General features: G+C 51.6%; 1 protein-coding gene across 3 annotated transcripts in view; it reads right to left on the bottom strand.

Annotated features, from left to right (window-relative positions):
• Positions 1-15,879, bottom strand: part of LOC133123358 (spectrin beta chain, non-erythrocytic 1-like) — an 82,615-nt gene that overhangs the window by 17,847 nt on the left and 48,889 nt on the right. For all 3 annotated transcript variants that reach the window (XM_061233762.1, XM_061233764.1, XM_061233763.1), the window contains 18 exons: positions 14,363-14,514; positions 12,477-12,650; positions 11,980-12,071; positions 11,574-11,654; positions 10,333-10,448; positions 9,625-9,737; positions 9,254-9,441; positions 8,284-8,401; positions 7,662-7,820; positions 6,018-6,320; positions 4,839-4,992; positions 3,814-4,208; positions 3,295-3,558; positions 2,708-2,919; positions 2,285-2,422; positions 1,605-1,824; positions 648-1,184; positions 103-305 (listed from right to left, as the gene is read on the bottom strand). In XM_061233762.1, the coding sequence (XP_061089746.1) occupies positions 103-305; positions 648-1,184; positions 1,605-1,824; positions 2,285-2,422; positions 2,708-2,919; positions 3,295-3,558; positions 3,814-4,208; positions 4,839-4,992; positions 6,018-6,320; positions 7,662-7,820; positions 8,284-8,401; positions 9,254-9,441; positions 9,625-9,737; positions 10,333-10,448; positions 11,574-11,654; positions 11,980-12,071; positions 12,477-12,650; positions 14,363-14,514 (3,619 nt within the window). The remainder of the gene's footprint in view (positions 1-102; positions 306-647; positions 1,185-1,604; positions 1,825-2,284; positions 2,423-2,707; positions 2,920-3,294; positions 3,559-3,813; positions 4,209-4,838; positions 4,993-6,017; positions 6,321-7,661; positions 7,821-8,283; positions 8,402-9,253; positions 9,442-9,624; positions 9,738-10,332; positions 10,449-11,573; positions 11,655-11,979; positions 12,072-12,476; positions 12,651-14,362; positions 14,515-15,879) is intronic.

Consider the following 15,879-nt stretch of genomic DNA (forward strand, 5'->3'; position numbering starts at 1 on the left):
CTCCCACCTCCCGTCCCCTTGCCCAGTCCCATCAGCCCAATCTTCTCCATCTCCCCGTCTCATTCCCTCATTCAGCCCCCCGTATCCCCCCCCCCCCCTCACCTCTCCTGGATAGAGTCGGCCTTCTCCTGGACCTTGTCGGCGTTGGCGTTGTTCTCGTTCACCAGGCGGCGGCCGGTCTCCACCACGCCCAGGATCTTGTCCTCGCTGGCCTCCATGGTGGTGAGGAAGTCCTCGTGCTTCTTGATGGCCGCCTCGGCCGCCTGCAGGCTGTTGGGCATCTCGGTGTGGGACAGGATGTACTCCTGGATGAGGGATGGGAGGGAGGGGCACACAGGTTCAGTGTAATCATCTACACACACTGCAACAATCTGCAGCTTTGAAATGCACAGGTTGTTGCACATTTGAAATGTTGACTCATCATATTATGCACTGAACCCTTTTAATGGAAAGTTTCTTTCAGTATCATTAGAATGTTCAGTGAAGAGCATTCCAATCACACTTCAATTTAACCGTAAAGGATTAAACTGAAAATCGTAAGCAAACGATTAATGCATGCACTGCTAATCGATGCAGTTGCGCGAGATCTTTCCTCCATCCCTCCCCTCCCTCTCATCCTTTCCTCTGCGCCCCCCTCCTCCTCTCACCTGGCTGTTGAGGAATCCCTCGGCCTGCTTGGCGTCGCGCAGGAAGTTCTGGAAGTTGCAGGCCTGCACCAGCAGGTTGTGGCGGTTCTCCCACATGCGACCCAGCTCGTGCCAGCCCGTGTCCAGCGCCTGCAGCCTCTGCGCCAGGAACATGTGCTGGGCGTCCGTCTGGCCCTGGGTCACCTCCTCGCCCACCGCCCGCATCTTCTCATAGTCCTCCTTGTAGTTGTCCACCTCGGTCTTGATGGCCTCGTGCTGCATGAGCAGCTTCTCGGCCTCCTCCAGCGAGGTGGGCGTGTCCTCGGAGGCCACGGCCGTGGTGGTGCGGGACAGCCAGGACTGGAAGCCGTCCAGGTCCCTCAGGAAGCCCTGCAGCTTGCTGGCCTCGCCCAGGCTGTCCTCCCGCCGCTTCATGGTGGCCGTCAGCTCGTCCCACACCTCCTGGATCTCCGCCAGCCGGGCCTGCACCTCGTCCGCCTGGTCCGGGTGCTCCTCGGTCAGCTTCTGGGCCTCCTGACGCAAGTCGTCCAGCTTGCCCTAATAACGGATAATAAGCGAGTGAGATGGCGGTTTCTCCTGCAGGAAGAGTGAGAGTCAGGTGGCCATTTTTCTGTCCAGACCTGGGTCAAATACAAATCTAACGTCCCGTAGAATTTGACCAGAGGTTCCGATACACCTGACAAGCTTAGTAAAGCGTAAAAAAGTATTTGAATCCAAAACAATGACGTATTTGACCCAGGTCTGTTCCTGTTGTAAGAGAGAAACGCAGCTGTTCTCTTGCTGTAAGAGTGAGTGTGAGCTGTTCTCTTGCTGTAAGAGTGAGTGTGAGCTGTTCTCTTGCTGTAAGAGTGAGTGTGAGCTGTTCTCTTGCTGTAAGAGTGAGGTGGCTCTTCTCTTGCTGTAAGAGTGAGTGTGAGCTGTTCTCTTGCAGTAAGAGTGAGTGTGAGCTGGCTGTACCTGAATAGCCTCCAGGTCACGCTCCATGCCGGTGAGCTTGCGCTGCAGGGCCATGACCCCGGCCAGGTCGTTGCCCAGGCTCTGGGTGGACTCGATCACCTTCGTCTTCTCCTTCATCCAGCTCTGGATCTCGTTGCACTCCAGGAGGTAGTTCTGGAAGTTGAGCGCAGATTCCAGGGCGTGCTTCCTCTTGTTGGCCAAATCCTGGAACTCCTTCCACCTGGATGTGGGAAGGAAGGGACGGGCGGGGAGTGAGGTGGAGAGTAAAGGCCTGCCTGTGCAGATGACCGTTTGTATTTGTGCTGGTACAGCGTGTGTGTGTGTGTGTGTGTGTGTGTGTGTGTGCGTGCGTGTGCGCGTGTGTGTGCGTGTGTTCTAGGATTGTGGTGATGCGTGAACAAACCGGTTGTGACCGCTCATGCATGTATCAGTGTGCAAATGTGCAGGGACATGTGGTGTAATCATGACATGGCATGGGTGTGCCCTGTGTTTGTGTACAACTGCTACATGCAAATCATATGTGTGTGTGTGTGTGTGTGTGTGTACAGAGCTGGCTAGAGTATGTGTGTGTGTAGAGTGAGAGAGAGAGTGTGTGTGTGTGTGTACAGAGCTGGTTAGAGTATGTGTGTATACACAGTACAGAGCTGGTTAAAATATGTGTAGAGAGCTGAGCTGGTCACCTGGCGTTGAGCTGGTCCTGGGTCTGGTGGATCTGGTCTTTGCTGCAGTGGTCAGTGCTCAGCAGCTGCTCGGCCACCTGGTTCACGTCAGCGATGCGAGCGCCATGGTTATTCATCTCCGTTTCCAGTGTTTCAAACCTGCGGCCACGCACGCACACGGACGCACACACACAGACACACACATTAGAATAGTGATTGTAACTCGCTACTGTAGCACACAGATGCTAGTATAAAAGGAAATTGGCAAAGGAAGGAATTTTTCCCCACACAGAGAGAGGGCACTGTGTGTAATAACCTGCCAGGACATATAGTGTAGGCAGAAACACTGGGGGTTTTTCCAAGACCAGGCTTGATACGGTGCAAGATGCCATTTAGCTTTTAGGCAGACTAAGCAGCAGGTACAGTTTTCCTCCAGACCCTGACCTCTGCTGCACCACCTCCAGGTCCTCCAGCTTGCTGGGGATCTCCATGGTGTCCAGCCACTGCTCCTTCTCCTCCACCCACAGCTGGCAGGCGTCCGCCTCGCTGAACATGTGGTACAGAGCCAGCGCGCCCTCCAGGGCCTGCCGCCGCGCGGCCGACAGGGCCACCAGCTCCTCGTACCGCTGCTCGATAGCGGGGAGACGGCCCTCCACCTGCAGCGTGGAGAGAGGGGGGTGAGAGAGAAAAGGATGGGTGTCAATAATCTCAGAGCGTCTTCCCTTTGACAGCTTGGATAAAATAAACATGCGACAAACATGTTTTACATCCAAAATTACGCATCATTGGTACTAGGTCACTCAGCCGAATTGAACAGGCTGAATTAGAGTATTCTCCATGCTAGCTATGCCACTGTTAATGGCTAATACTTTGCATACAATGCCTTAAAAGTCTCATACACAGATAAAAATCTGCCCTACGAATTGGATGAGTAAATAATCTTTCATTTCTTTGCAAACACGCGCACACACACACACACACACACACACACACACGTGCACACACACTTACACACGCGCGCACACACACACCTCTGGGGACTGGGCGTAGTCGGGCGGCAGGGCCAGGGCCTGCTCGTGCAGCGAGTCGATGAGGCCGCGGTGGCTCTGGATCTCCTCCTCCACCTCGCGCTGCTTGCGGGCCAGCGTCTGGGTGGAGAACTCGTCGTGCCCCACCTCGGCGCTGGACACCCTGCGCAGCGCCTCCTGGATCCAGGCCTCCATGTCGTTGGCGTCGGTCTGGAACTGGTGGAGCGCCACGGCCTCCCTCAGACGCTGCTCCCTCTGCTGAGACGTCTGGAAGAGAGATGGAGGGAAAAAAAAAGAGGAGATAAATATACAGACTGACAACAAAAGAAAAATACAATGTTACAATACAATGAAATGAATGCTATCGTAAGTTCAAATGAGGCTAGTGTGCCATAACAAATCCTAACCTCTGATTCAGTCTTCAGTAGGATGCTGCTTTTGCATAGTGTAAAAATAACGGACAGTGATGAGGGGTTCCTGTTAATTTAACCACAGGGCAGCCCTGCTGTGCCCCTTTCCTACCTCCTCCAGATGTGCCCACTGTGCCCGGACGTCCGCCACCCTCTCGCTGATCTCCGGGGCGCCGAAGTGCCCCTCCTCCACCAGGCCCTCCCCGATGGCGATGCTGTTGCTGAGGGGCGCGTAGCGGGCGGCCATCTCCTCGCAGAAGGCCTCGTGCTTGCTGAGCAGGTGGAGGGCGGAGGTGAGGTCGCGGCCGCAGTCCCCTCCCGCCAGGATCTGCTCCTGCTCGCGGATCCAGGCCGCCTCCTCGCCCAGCTCCCACAGGAGGTGCCAGAGGCGGCGCGAGTCCTCCAGGCGCTCCCTCCGCTGCCCCGCCAGCTGGCCCAGCTCCTCGTAGGCCTGGCCCAGCAGGGCCACCCTGTCGCTCACCAGGCCCGGCTCACAGGGCATGTAGCCTGAGAGGGAGAGGGGGGGGGGGGGAGGTACTGAGGATCACACATCTCAGCTGTGTGCCTCAGGTATGCTGTGCAACTTGTAATGCAGTACCAGTTTCACAGATTGTCTTCGGCAACTGTACTGTACGAGTATCAGCGTGAGTCTCAGTGTACACGCAGCGCGTAACCGATTTATCGTGAATAATCAGTCTCAGTGCATAACTGGCATATCGTTTAATAATCAGTTGTAAGCGGTGTATCGGTGGATAATCAAAGTCTCAGTGTGTAACCGGTGAATAGTAGTGATTCTCAGTGTATAATCGGAGCATCAGTGTATAATCAGTGTGAGTCTCAGTGTATAATCGTTGCAGTCTCAGTGTGTAATCGGCGCAATCTCAGCGCATAATCGGTGCAGTCTCAGTGTATATATAGTCTCTGTATATAGTCTCAGTGTATATATAGTCTCAGTATATAGTCTCAGTGTATATATAGTCTCTGTACATAGTCTCAGTACATAGTCTCAGTGTATAGTCTCAGTATATAGTCTCTGTACATAGTCTCAGTGTGTATATAGTCTCAGTGTATAGTCATAGTGTATATATAGTCTCAGTGTATGGTCTCAGTGTATAGTCTCTGTACCAGCGCTCTTACTCTGCTCCGGGTCAGTGAAACGCTGTGCAGCAGACTGCACGGCCGGGACCCTCTCGGCCTGGGCGGAGATGTCGGCCTCCACCAGCGTGTGGGTCTGCAGCAGGTCCTCCACGTCGTGCAGGTGCTTCCCGCTGTCCTGGGACTGCAGCCGGCCCTGAAACAGGAGGCGGACGCCTGACTAATGGGATAAACCTCGGGCACAAACTCAGGGTTACTTCCGTTTTTCAATACCCATGACTCAATGCAAGTGACAGGTAAAGCAAGAACATCAATGCCCTAAAGCAGGGTCATCGATTTCCTTTATAAGATAACGGAGAAGACTCTGAAGAGAGTGATAAGATGGGGAGGGAAAAAATCGAAGCAGGACAGAGCATTTTGTGGAGTCGTGTGTCCTTGGAGACCGCCATCCATTCCAGAGACTCGCATGGGACAGTCCTTTCCTTTGATCCTGCCTGCCTGCTAACTTGTACTATTGTATGCATATTTTTGTGATACACTTCAACAAAAACACAATAAATTAACATGTATAAACATATTTTCCAGTACCCAAGTTGAACTGTGTTTTTATTTGTTTCATATCTCGTGCTGATCTAAGTGTCAAGATGTGAAAAGCGTAATTACATAGTGAAATATACTGTGTAAATATTTACAGTCTGTTAGCTAAGCTTGGCCGTGTTTGTTGTGCTACGTTTGTCTGTTTAATGAGTGGGTGAAGCAGTGAGCCACAATCTGGCTGCAGCGGCCATTTCCCGTGAAAGGTTCGGAGGAAATTTTGTCTTAATTTTGTCTGGAGTGCATCAGCGTCAGGATTTCTTTTGGTCAGTTCCAAAACTACTGTGAACTATTTGAAACCTCCAACGTAATACTCATGATGGGTGATATTTTACTGAAGCCACTATAGCAATACACAGTCTTAATACTTAAGCATGTTAAGCAATACTTCCAAAACATGTACTTTGAAGGTGGTCTCTTTAAAATTTCCAATCACCGCAAACGCATTACGGGGACATGCGACTAATACACAGAGTGGCAGGCGGCCATTTTGCGGCAGGAAGCTGACCACACACTCGCGGAAGAGCAGAGGGAGGAAACGAAACCGGGGGAGGAAGGGAAGCCTGTCCGGACGCTGGGGAACTTCCCTGCCCTGTACGGAAACGGGCCGGAGAGGTGCGGGCGTACCTTCATGTCCCCCATCCAGTCCATGATGTAGGTCATCTCCTGCAGCAGCCGCTGCAGGTCCCGGTGGGCGGTTAGCCGTTCGCGGCGCGTGGCCAGCAGCTCCTTCAGGTACTCCCAGAGCCGCAGCACGTTGTCCCGCCGCACCCCCACCCGCCGGACGTCGTGGTATCCCTCCGCCTCCAGCTCCCGGGCCACCGCCTCCACGGCCGCCACGCGCTCGCCGTACGCCACGATGTCCGTCTCGATGGCCTCGTGCTTCCGCGTGGCCGCATCCACCGCCCCCAGGTCCAGGCCGAAGTTGTCCTGCGGCGCGAGTCGAGGAACGACAGCCGTTTTTTAAACTTTTTAACACAAACTGTGTTAAACTGCAAGTATCCCTTCAAGGAAATGTCACTTGTTATTATTATGTTTTTTTATTTCCTGGTGATGTATCTTTTGTGTGCCCCTTTTCCTGTTTTCTCCAGTTTAAAATGGCTAATTACATCTTCATACGGGCAGGGCTGAGCACGTCATCCGCACACTAGCACACGGTCCTGTACACACTGTACTCAGACTGCACTCCACTGCGCTGGAGGCCCATGGCACTGACACCACTGGACTGTGTATATATGATGGTGCTGGTGCAAGGTCACACCACCTGATGAAACCCCACAATGGCAGACTGAGCGCTAACCACAGGGCTGCTGGTCACAGTCACTCAGCATGGGCGGGGGACGGATTCTAAAAACAGAGGCTTGTCACCCAAAAAACGTGTGACCGGGACATGCCACCCAACAACCCGACGTGTGCTGTGGGCTATGACACTCGCGCTGTGGGCTATGAGACTCGTGCCGTGGGCTATGAGACTCGCGCTGTGGGCTATGAGACTCGTGCCGTGGGCTATGAGACTCGTGCCGTGGGCTATGAGACTCGTGCCGTGGGCTATGAGACTCGTGCCGTGGGCTATGAGACTCGTGCTGAAAATCAGCTTGGTACTTCTTGTTGTCTTCATCTAAGGCTGCAATTAACCCACAGGCAGAACCAGTATGACAGCACAAGCAGAATATATTTCTGTTTAAATGCTTTTCCCATGGACATAACTGGGCCTTAACAGGAGAAGCATTCCCCCTGATGTCACACGTGGCTGCTCTCATTACCTCCCTCCCAAAGAGGCCATTCACCAGCATAATGAGCCAAAGGAACTGTCCTCCCGCATCAATATTATCGGCATTAGCATTCAGGGACCAGTGTCTCCCCCATAATAAATCTTTACCCCACCATTTCTCCCCACATGAAAACAAATGTAAAAGAATCCCCCTTACACATTACACTTATACAGATACTTCAAGGACTGTGAGTGTGTGTGTGCGTGTGTGTATGTGTATGTGTGTTTATGTGTGTGTGGGTGTGTGTGTGTGCGTGCGTGCGTGTGCGTGTGTGTGTGTGCGTGTGTGTGTGTGCGTGTGTGCGTGTGTGTGCGTGTGTGTGTGTGTGTGCGTGCGTGCGTGCGTGTGTGCGTGTGTGTGCGTGCGTGCGTGTGTGTGTGTGTGTGTGCGTGTGTGTGTGTGTGTGTGTGTATGTGTGTGTGTGTATGTGTGTATGTGTGTGTGTGTGTTTATGTGTGTGTGTATGTGTGTGTGTGTGTGTGTGTGTGTGTGTGTGTACCTGAGAGACGAGCCGCTGGTTCTCGCTCAGCCACGTCTCCCTCATGGCGGCCTTGCGGTCAAAGCGAGCCGCCAGCATCTCCAGCTTCTCCTGTCGAATGAGCTCATTACGCAGGGCCAGCTCCCGTTCGTGCTCCGCCTTCTCCAGACGCTCCCAGGCCTGAGAGCCAATCAGAGCGTTAGTCACTGCTCACCCACAGCCACAGCAACTTTATAACAGCACAGCCACAACCTCCTTCACACTCGGATTTACAGCGTAAACGTGTCTGTGTGTGTGCAGTGTGCGCAAGGGGTCCAGGTCATTATTCTGTACAGTGCGTCTATATCGTTTAAGTCCTTTGATGTTACTTTGGCATAAAAGTACTAAAATGTGCAGGTGTGCGTGAATGAGTGCGTGTAGGTGCACGCGTTTGTGGGGCCCTGTAAAGAATCTCAAGATGATATACTTATTAACAAAAATGTACAAAAGCTTTCTCAAATCCGTAGTGCTGATATATAGTAGTATACTAGTAGACTTTCCTTAATTTTTAAATGTTAAATTTCTTTATTTTTGTCTTTAAAAAAGCGTTTGCCAGTAAGGTGTGTACATTTCACAGTGCGGGCACGAGCGCGGGTAGTGGTACCTTGTTGATGTCGGAGATGAGCTTGCCCTCTCGGGGCATGTACACCTTCTGGTTGTTGGCCCTCATCTTGCTCTGGATGGTGAAGAGCAGGACCTCCAGGTTCCCCTTCTCAGTGAACCTGTGCCAGGCCAACACAGACACACGCTGGTCAGCCACCTCAGAAATTCTCTGAAATTTCTACCTTCTGAATATATTATCAGGCTTCAAAGACTTGCTGAGACAGAGAAATGGAAAAAGACATTGGCTGACTCGTGAACTCATTTCATGAGCAGGTTCTAGAGAGGACTATTATGAATGATTAACTTTGATGTGCTGGAGTTGACAGTTGGAGCGGTCTGGCTCTCAGCTGGAGAATGCCCAGTCCCATTGTGAAACTCACAGACACAAAATGTACCTGCAGGGCTCACTATACGGGTACAATGCGGCAATAAAAACAGGTAAAGTTGTAGCAACGCCAACTCGCTACGAACACTTTGCATGTTAGGGAGCATCAAATCATGGTGCTCGAGGCCTGCCAGTTTTCCACCCTCCATTTACCAGAGTCAGGTGTGAACACAGTCTGGCCAATCAGTAGCACTAATTACCTGGGAGAACGAGGGCTGCAATTGGATTTGAGGGCCAGATTTCCTGACCCCTGCTGTATGTGTTGCCACACCCACCCCGCCCTCACCCCACCCTCTCCCTGCGGCCCCTGATCCCCCCCCACCCTGCCTGCTCATTGCCCTGCCCTCCCCCTGCCCCGCCCCGCCCCACCCCGCCTGCTCCCCGCCTGCCCTCCGCCGTGCTCTGCCCTGCCCCGCCCCACCCCGCCTGCTCCCTGCCCTGCCCTCCCCCTGCCCCGCCCCGCCCCGCCCCACCCCGCCCTGCCGTCCCCCTGCCCTCCGCCGTGCCGTGCCCCGCCCCGCCCCACCCTCACCCCACCCTCTCCCTGCAGCCCCTGCCCTGCCCTGCCCACTCCCTGCTCCCTCACTTGGGCGGTTTCTCCACGGTGCGGTAGGTGTTGAAGGCCTGCAGCTGGTTCTGCACCCCGCTCAGGGAGTTGGCCAGCTGCCGGTCGTTCAGGGTGAGGATGGTCTGCTCGATCCACTGCAGCAGCTCAGAGGCCAGCGTCTCGTACTTCTCAATCAGCTGGTCCGCCTCAATGGCGTAGTCCAGCACCTGTGGGGGTGAATGTGTCACTCAACATTACTGACCAATCAGAGCATAGGCCAGCACCTGGGAGGGAGGGGTCAACGCATCACTCAAAATTACTGACCAATCAGAGCCTGTCTGCACAGTGTACGTGTGTGCATTCATGCCAGCATGCAAGGCGGACAAATGAATTATCCATAAACGCATTACCTTGCCAATCCTCTTGCCCTCCACAGCGAGGGCCTTCATCTTGGAGAAGTAGTGGTAGTACGTAGCCACATAGGTGATGATCGACTTTTCATCCGGCTGGTCGACGTTGACATCTGCATAGGGATTGGGACACAAGGGGATCGTCCTCACTCTCTCTCTCTCTCTCATTCCCTCGTCTCAGTTGACTTATTGCGCTTTAAGGCAGAGCTGCCACCCTTAGCTAATCAGACCCATTAGCCGTGGTGTGAGACAGCACAATCAGGCCCTCACAGCAGCGAGCCTGTGCTTATTCTCACCTAAAACTGTAATTACCTCCTGTGATCCGTCAGGCACACACACGCTCCCCTGGGACGCGGCGGATAGACTGGGCGCGTGAGAGACTTCACACAGGATTCATTCAGCACAGAACGGAATCTGTACCTGGTGCGCTGAATAGATTGTGTGTTTAAGCGACTCAATTTGGGGCCCAGTCAGTATAATACTAAATCTATACCTGCCGTATTGATATAGAGTTTGCATGTGAGACTTTACTCAGGATTCAGTATTACACTGATATAAATACTGAATCTGTACCTGGTGTGTTGAATAGATTGCGTGTGGAAATCTCTGTATTCAGGATTCAATCAGTATAATCCTGAATCTATAGTAGGTGCTTGAATAGACTGTAATATTGCAGAGCAGATACAGTATGAGACACAGTGAGCTCACCTTCAGGGTCCAGCAGTTTGGTGAGGCCTAGCTCCTTCTCCGCCACGTTGAAAGCATTCTGCAGGTTATAGTGGGCGTTGGACTTCTTCAGCGTGTCGAAGTCAATCACGTCGGGTCTAAAACAGCACAGAGGGGACAGGCAAATTTTAATTCAGAGGCTGGAGTCAATTAAGCAGTGCACTAAAAGTCTTGCTGTTGCGTGGTTAAAATGGAAAAACATTTGCTCGTTGTCTGCAGTAAATCCCCGATTTTCCTCTGTAAATATTAAATATGGGGCGCCGCTACACTAAAGCAGACATAAACATCTAACAGTAAATGAAAAGAGCAGATTCAAAGCCCTCTCGACAGGATTTGAATTCACCATAGAGAAAAGAATACGCCGGCATGATTTGCATCATCCTGTACGATTCCCTTATCCCTCAGGCTTCAAAACCTGTAGCAGGAGTTTCAGTGTTCTGTTCCAACAGGCAAATTGCACTCGTGCTTTCATTTGAATGCTCCAGCGCGTTCAGCTGCAGGAAGAGCCAGAGATATGCATGACCGAAGGGGTCCTAATCTGCAGCTCAGCCTTAACTGCCAATAGAGGGCGCCGGTTAGTTGGCACTGCTTCATTTGACAGTTTAATGGGATTTCTAGGTCAGTCACTTTAGCGGTTTTTTTCGGGGGGTTTTTTCTCCCTATGTTTGCACTGCTTTTGTAGGTTAGTATGCATGGAGGTAAAAGGAAGAACACTGGCTTGGTGCTTCGGTGTATGTGCTGGCACAAGGCCTGGGACATTTCCCTCTGGCCAAGCGTATTTTAGCAGCGTTTTCACAGAGATTAGCATCACAACCACGCATCAGCCCTTTGCTTCCCTACAACTGTGTAAGAAGGAGATGCAAAATAAACTAGAACATGGACCGTAGGAGGAAGAAAACAAGACCGCAAGAATGAGATGACCAGTAGTAACATCTCTCCAACACAGACGTGGGCTACGAGGGGATCGGTTTCTGAGTCTCATGCCAACTTGTGGCCCTAACATTTATGCCATCTGACACTTCAGCAACATCTCTCGATAAGCATATGAATGACAGAACAAAGACTCCTCTGTTCCTATGTGAAATGTTCTACTGTGAGTGAACCGGTGTTGGTGTAAACAGCCAATTAGCTCATTTAGCCAGGGTAATTGGCGGAAACAAATACCTACGCACACACGGGATCACAAGGAACAAAACAAGTGAGACAGGTAGAGGTGAGCTCACCGGTGTTTGTGGACGATAGCGTTGAAGGCCAGGCCATCTCGCCAGCTCGTGGTGAAGTTGTGGACGTTGACGTTGGGGTACCTGCCGGCAGGTAAAAAAACATTGTATAAATCTGTCTAAATATTAAAATATTGACAGTCCTGTTCTTTGCTGTAACAGTTATGCCAAAATAATAACATTTGGGTTGCCATGAATCATTCTGAAATCAATTAAGCAAACCTTGACACAAATGAAAACTTTTGAATCACATTTTGAAAAGCCATGGCTAACGATGTTGCCGGGACGACTTTTTAAACACTCGCTAATTTTATTCCCGGGGGTTTTCAAACATATTTCATTTGGACGCACTCGGTATGAGCATCATGTTTCTAAAACAGCCTGCATCGCTCTTGCCCCACTGTCTCACCCAGCAGTCTTCATCTGGCACCACAGCAGGAGGGCGTCTTTAGCAGACTTCCTCTCCTTGTTGTCCTCCGTCTCCACGCTGATGTCCTGGATCTGAAGACGGAGAACGACACGGTCAGCGACAATTCTAGGATTTTTTGTTCTTTTTTTTTTATGGGGGAGGGGCCATGGGGGGGAGCAAGAATCATTCAGCGGTGGCCCATGGGAAAATACTATCAGAAATAAACACAGCCTTGAAAATTATTATGTATCGTACTGAATAACTGTTTTGCGTGGACAGGGCAACACATTAATTAGGTGTGCTAACCAAAGCTTAATTAAAGCATCAATGCCATTATTAATTGAAGCTTTTTATCACCTTATATGCTACAGCCCACTGCTAAACCAATGCATTGGGCATTGCCAGATTGACAAAAAAGGGCAATGCCCTGGCCCAAAGGGGGGGGGGGGGGGGGCACCAGGGCTAGCCAATCATATTGCAGCGGGGGGGAATCGAACCTGGAAGCGCAGGATGATGGTCCAGATGAGGCCCAGGGTGAGGCGGTGGTTGCCGTCGACGATGTCGTGGGAGCCCATGTTCTCCAGGTGCACCTTCTGCTCCTTGAGGAACTGCAGGGCCTTGTCCACGTTCTCCAGGCAGTGGATGCGCATGCGGCCCTTAGTGGGCCTGGGCTGAGGGGCGAGAGAGACAGAGGGGGGGATTACGGGAACGCTCGAACGTAGGCGAGTCACCGCCCGGTTTCTCTGCCAACCGCGCGCGTCCAGGAGAGCTGAGGGAAGAGGACTTTCCAGAACACGGCAGACACAGAAACAACGCAGCGCCCGGCTCTCCTGCTGCCCCCAGTACAGGCAGCAGGGGAACAAAGAGGAGCTGTGAGAATGAGTCGTTCCTGCAGATAGGGATGAAGCAAGACAAGGCACAGACAGTGCCAGTTTTCTAGTTTTGAAGAAGATAACAGATTTACCTCGCAAGTGTAGCGCTTACTGTGAAATGATCAAACTGATTTGACAAACTGAACGGTCTTCCGGTTAGCCAGTTTCACATTTGATGGGAATCGAACATGGCAGCATGAGGCACCGGGCCCTTCAGACGAACAGCAACACCTTTTTTACATTACATTATTGGCATTTGGCAGACGCTCTTATCCAGAGCGACGTACAGTTGATTAGACTAAGCAGGAGACAATCCTCCCCTGGAGCAATGCAGGGCTAAGGGCCTCGCTCAAGGGCCCAACGGCTGTGCGGCTCTTATTGTGACTACACCAGGATTAGAACCACCAACCTTGGGTGTCCCGGTCCTTTACCTTAACCACTACGCCACAGGCCGCCCACTTTTGATTGATTTATTGCTGATGCTGCACACTCTACAGAGGTTATGCCCTCATTGAGCCCAGAGCCCTCACGGAAAGCGGGGTAGACTGCGTCGTCATCAGAAAAACCTGCACGCTCTACATCTGGTGACACCGTAAATAGAAATGTTAAGCAGAAACGGAACGTAACTTTTACCAACACGAAATTCAGCAAGAGGTGGATTTTTTCCCCTAGTTGCTGAGTTCAGCAACCAGCAAGATGTACGCACCAGATTGCTTTCAAAGAAAAAGTATTTATTTGCATTTACTCGTATATTAACATGGCCACATGGAATCCTGGCCACAGAAACCACCAAGCTACAGAGACAAAAATAGACGCTAAGGACAGGCAGACAGACACTACTGACACACAGAGACACAGACACTGACACACAGATATGGACACGACTGACACACAGAGACAGACGCTGACACTAAGGGCACACAGAGACACAGACACTACTAACACACAGAGACACAGACACTGACACAAATGACACACAGAAACACAGACACTACTGACACACAGAGACACAGGCACTACTGACACACAGACAGTGACACAGAGACAGAGACAGAGACACAGAGACACAGAAACACAGATACTGACACTAAGGACACACAGGCACTACTGACACACAGACACTGACACAACAGAAACGCAGACACGGACACTCAGAGACAGAGACACAGACACTCAGACACACAGATACTGACACTAAGGACACAGAGACACAGACACAGGCACTACTGACACACAAAGACACTAGCACAGAGACAGAGACACGGACACTCAGAGACAGAGACACTGACACTCAGAGACAGAGACACTGACACTCAGAGACACAGACACACAGAAACACAGATACTGACACTAAGGACACACAGACACTACTGACACACAGACACGGACACAACAGAAACGCAGACACTGACACTCAGAGACAGAGACACTGACACTCAGAGACAGAGACACTGACACACAGATACTGACACTAAGGACACACAGAGACACAGACGCGGCGCGGCACTGACCAGCTGCTCCCCCGACAGCACCTCCAGCAGACGGATGAGCATGCGTCCATCGCGCAGGTCTGTGTACAGGTCCTGGATGCGGCAGGTGACGCGGGCCAGGTGGGAGTTCACCCACTTGGTGAAGGTCTTCTTCTGCACGGCCTCGCGTTCGTCTGAGGGGAGCAGAGGGAAGGGCGGGGGGGGGGGGGGGGTCAGAGACGGACACGGGCCACTCGGGGAAGATCGAGCTCAAAGAGACGGCTCCGTCACCGCGTCATGCGCGGGTGGGTCCTCCCGTTCCACCGCGAAGAACGGAGAGCGTTTTCATTCCGTGTATGAAAGGTGCTCTTAAACAGTTTGCTAGTACATCTCGCCACATAGACAATTAAGTTAATGATAATTACTACTGAAATTCAATAACTTTTTTTTATCATTATTTTTTTGAATCATTTAGTTCCTCCCAGTTACCAGCCAATCAGTGAAAAGCATGATGGGCGGGGGACCAACAGCAGCCGCAGCCCTTGCTTCGGTGGCGTATCGGTGATTTAAGAGGCAGATTTGGAAGAATATAGTATACATGTACACTTTTCCATCAGTATTACAGAATTTAAACTGACTGCTGGAAAAATGAAGAGATCACAGCTGATCAGTCATTCAGAGCTGGGCTGAAGAGCAGTGAAATCAGACAGACGCCAGCAGGCCAGGACTGCCCAGCATTTCACTCCAACCCTAACAAAGCACATTTCATTCAACAAGAGCAGATCTGCCCAACCCTGTTCCTAGAGATTTACCATACTTGTAGGTCTTCACTCCAACCTTAACAAAGCACACCTCACTTAACAGCTAGAGCAGGGCTGCCCAACCCTATTCCTGGAGATTTACCGTCCTGAAGGTTTTCACTCCAACCCTAACAAAGCGCACTTCATTGAACAGCTTGAGATCTTGTCAAGCCAATTTTTAGAATCAGATATTAGGGCTGAGACGAGAGCTTACAGGAAGGTAGATCTCCAGGAACAGGGTTGGGCAGCTCTGCAGTAGGCCAATGGGAGGACTGAGGTCTGAGCACTTGGGATGGTGTAACTGGGACACTCTGAGGAGCGGGGTGACACTGCACTACTCCGCGGCGGGAGGACCGTTACGCTAGGCGCTAACCTGTCGCCTGTCTGATGACCTCATCACACTGCTCACCTAATCTGTGCAGAGCGCGCCTTCTTTTGAATCATATTTAGGTCAAAGTATGACATCACCATCATTCAAAAGGGAAAATATACTCAATGGCAGATGCTGCCAAGAAAGACATCCACAGGCAATTAGGCAGACGCTTGACAACACGTGTAAAACAGGAAGCCTGCCCTGATTTGATTTTTCATTATGCCTGGCGGGGGAGGTGTGGCTTTCGCCTCCTTGATTTCACCGTCGGTGAGTTGTCTCGCTAATCCACTCTTGGAAGCTGTTATTTTTCCAGCCCAGGGTCCTTCCTCACACTACGAGAGGAGGACTGCAACGGACATTACGCTCTGCGAAAATAAAGAAACGCC

Source organism: Conger conger, chromosome 3 (genome assembly GCF_963514075.1).
Source record: "Conger conger chromosome 3, fConCon1.1, whole genome shotgun sequence".
NCBI lineage: Eukaryota > Metazoa > Chordata > Actinopteri > Anguilliformes > Congridae > Conger > Conger conger.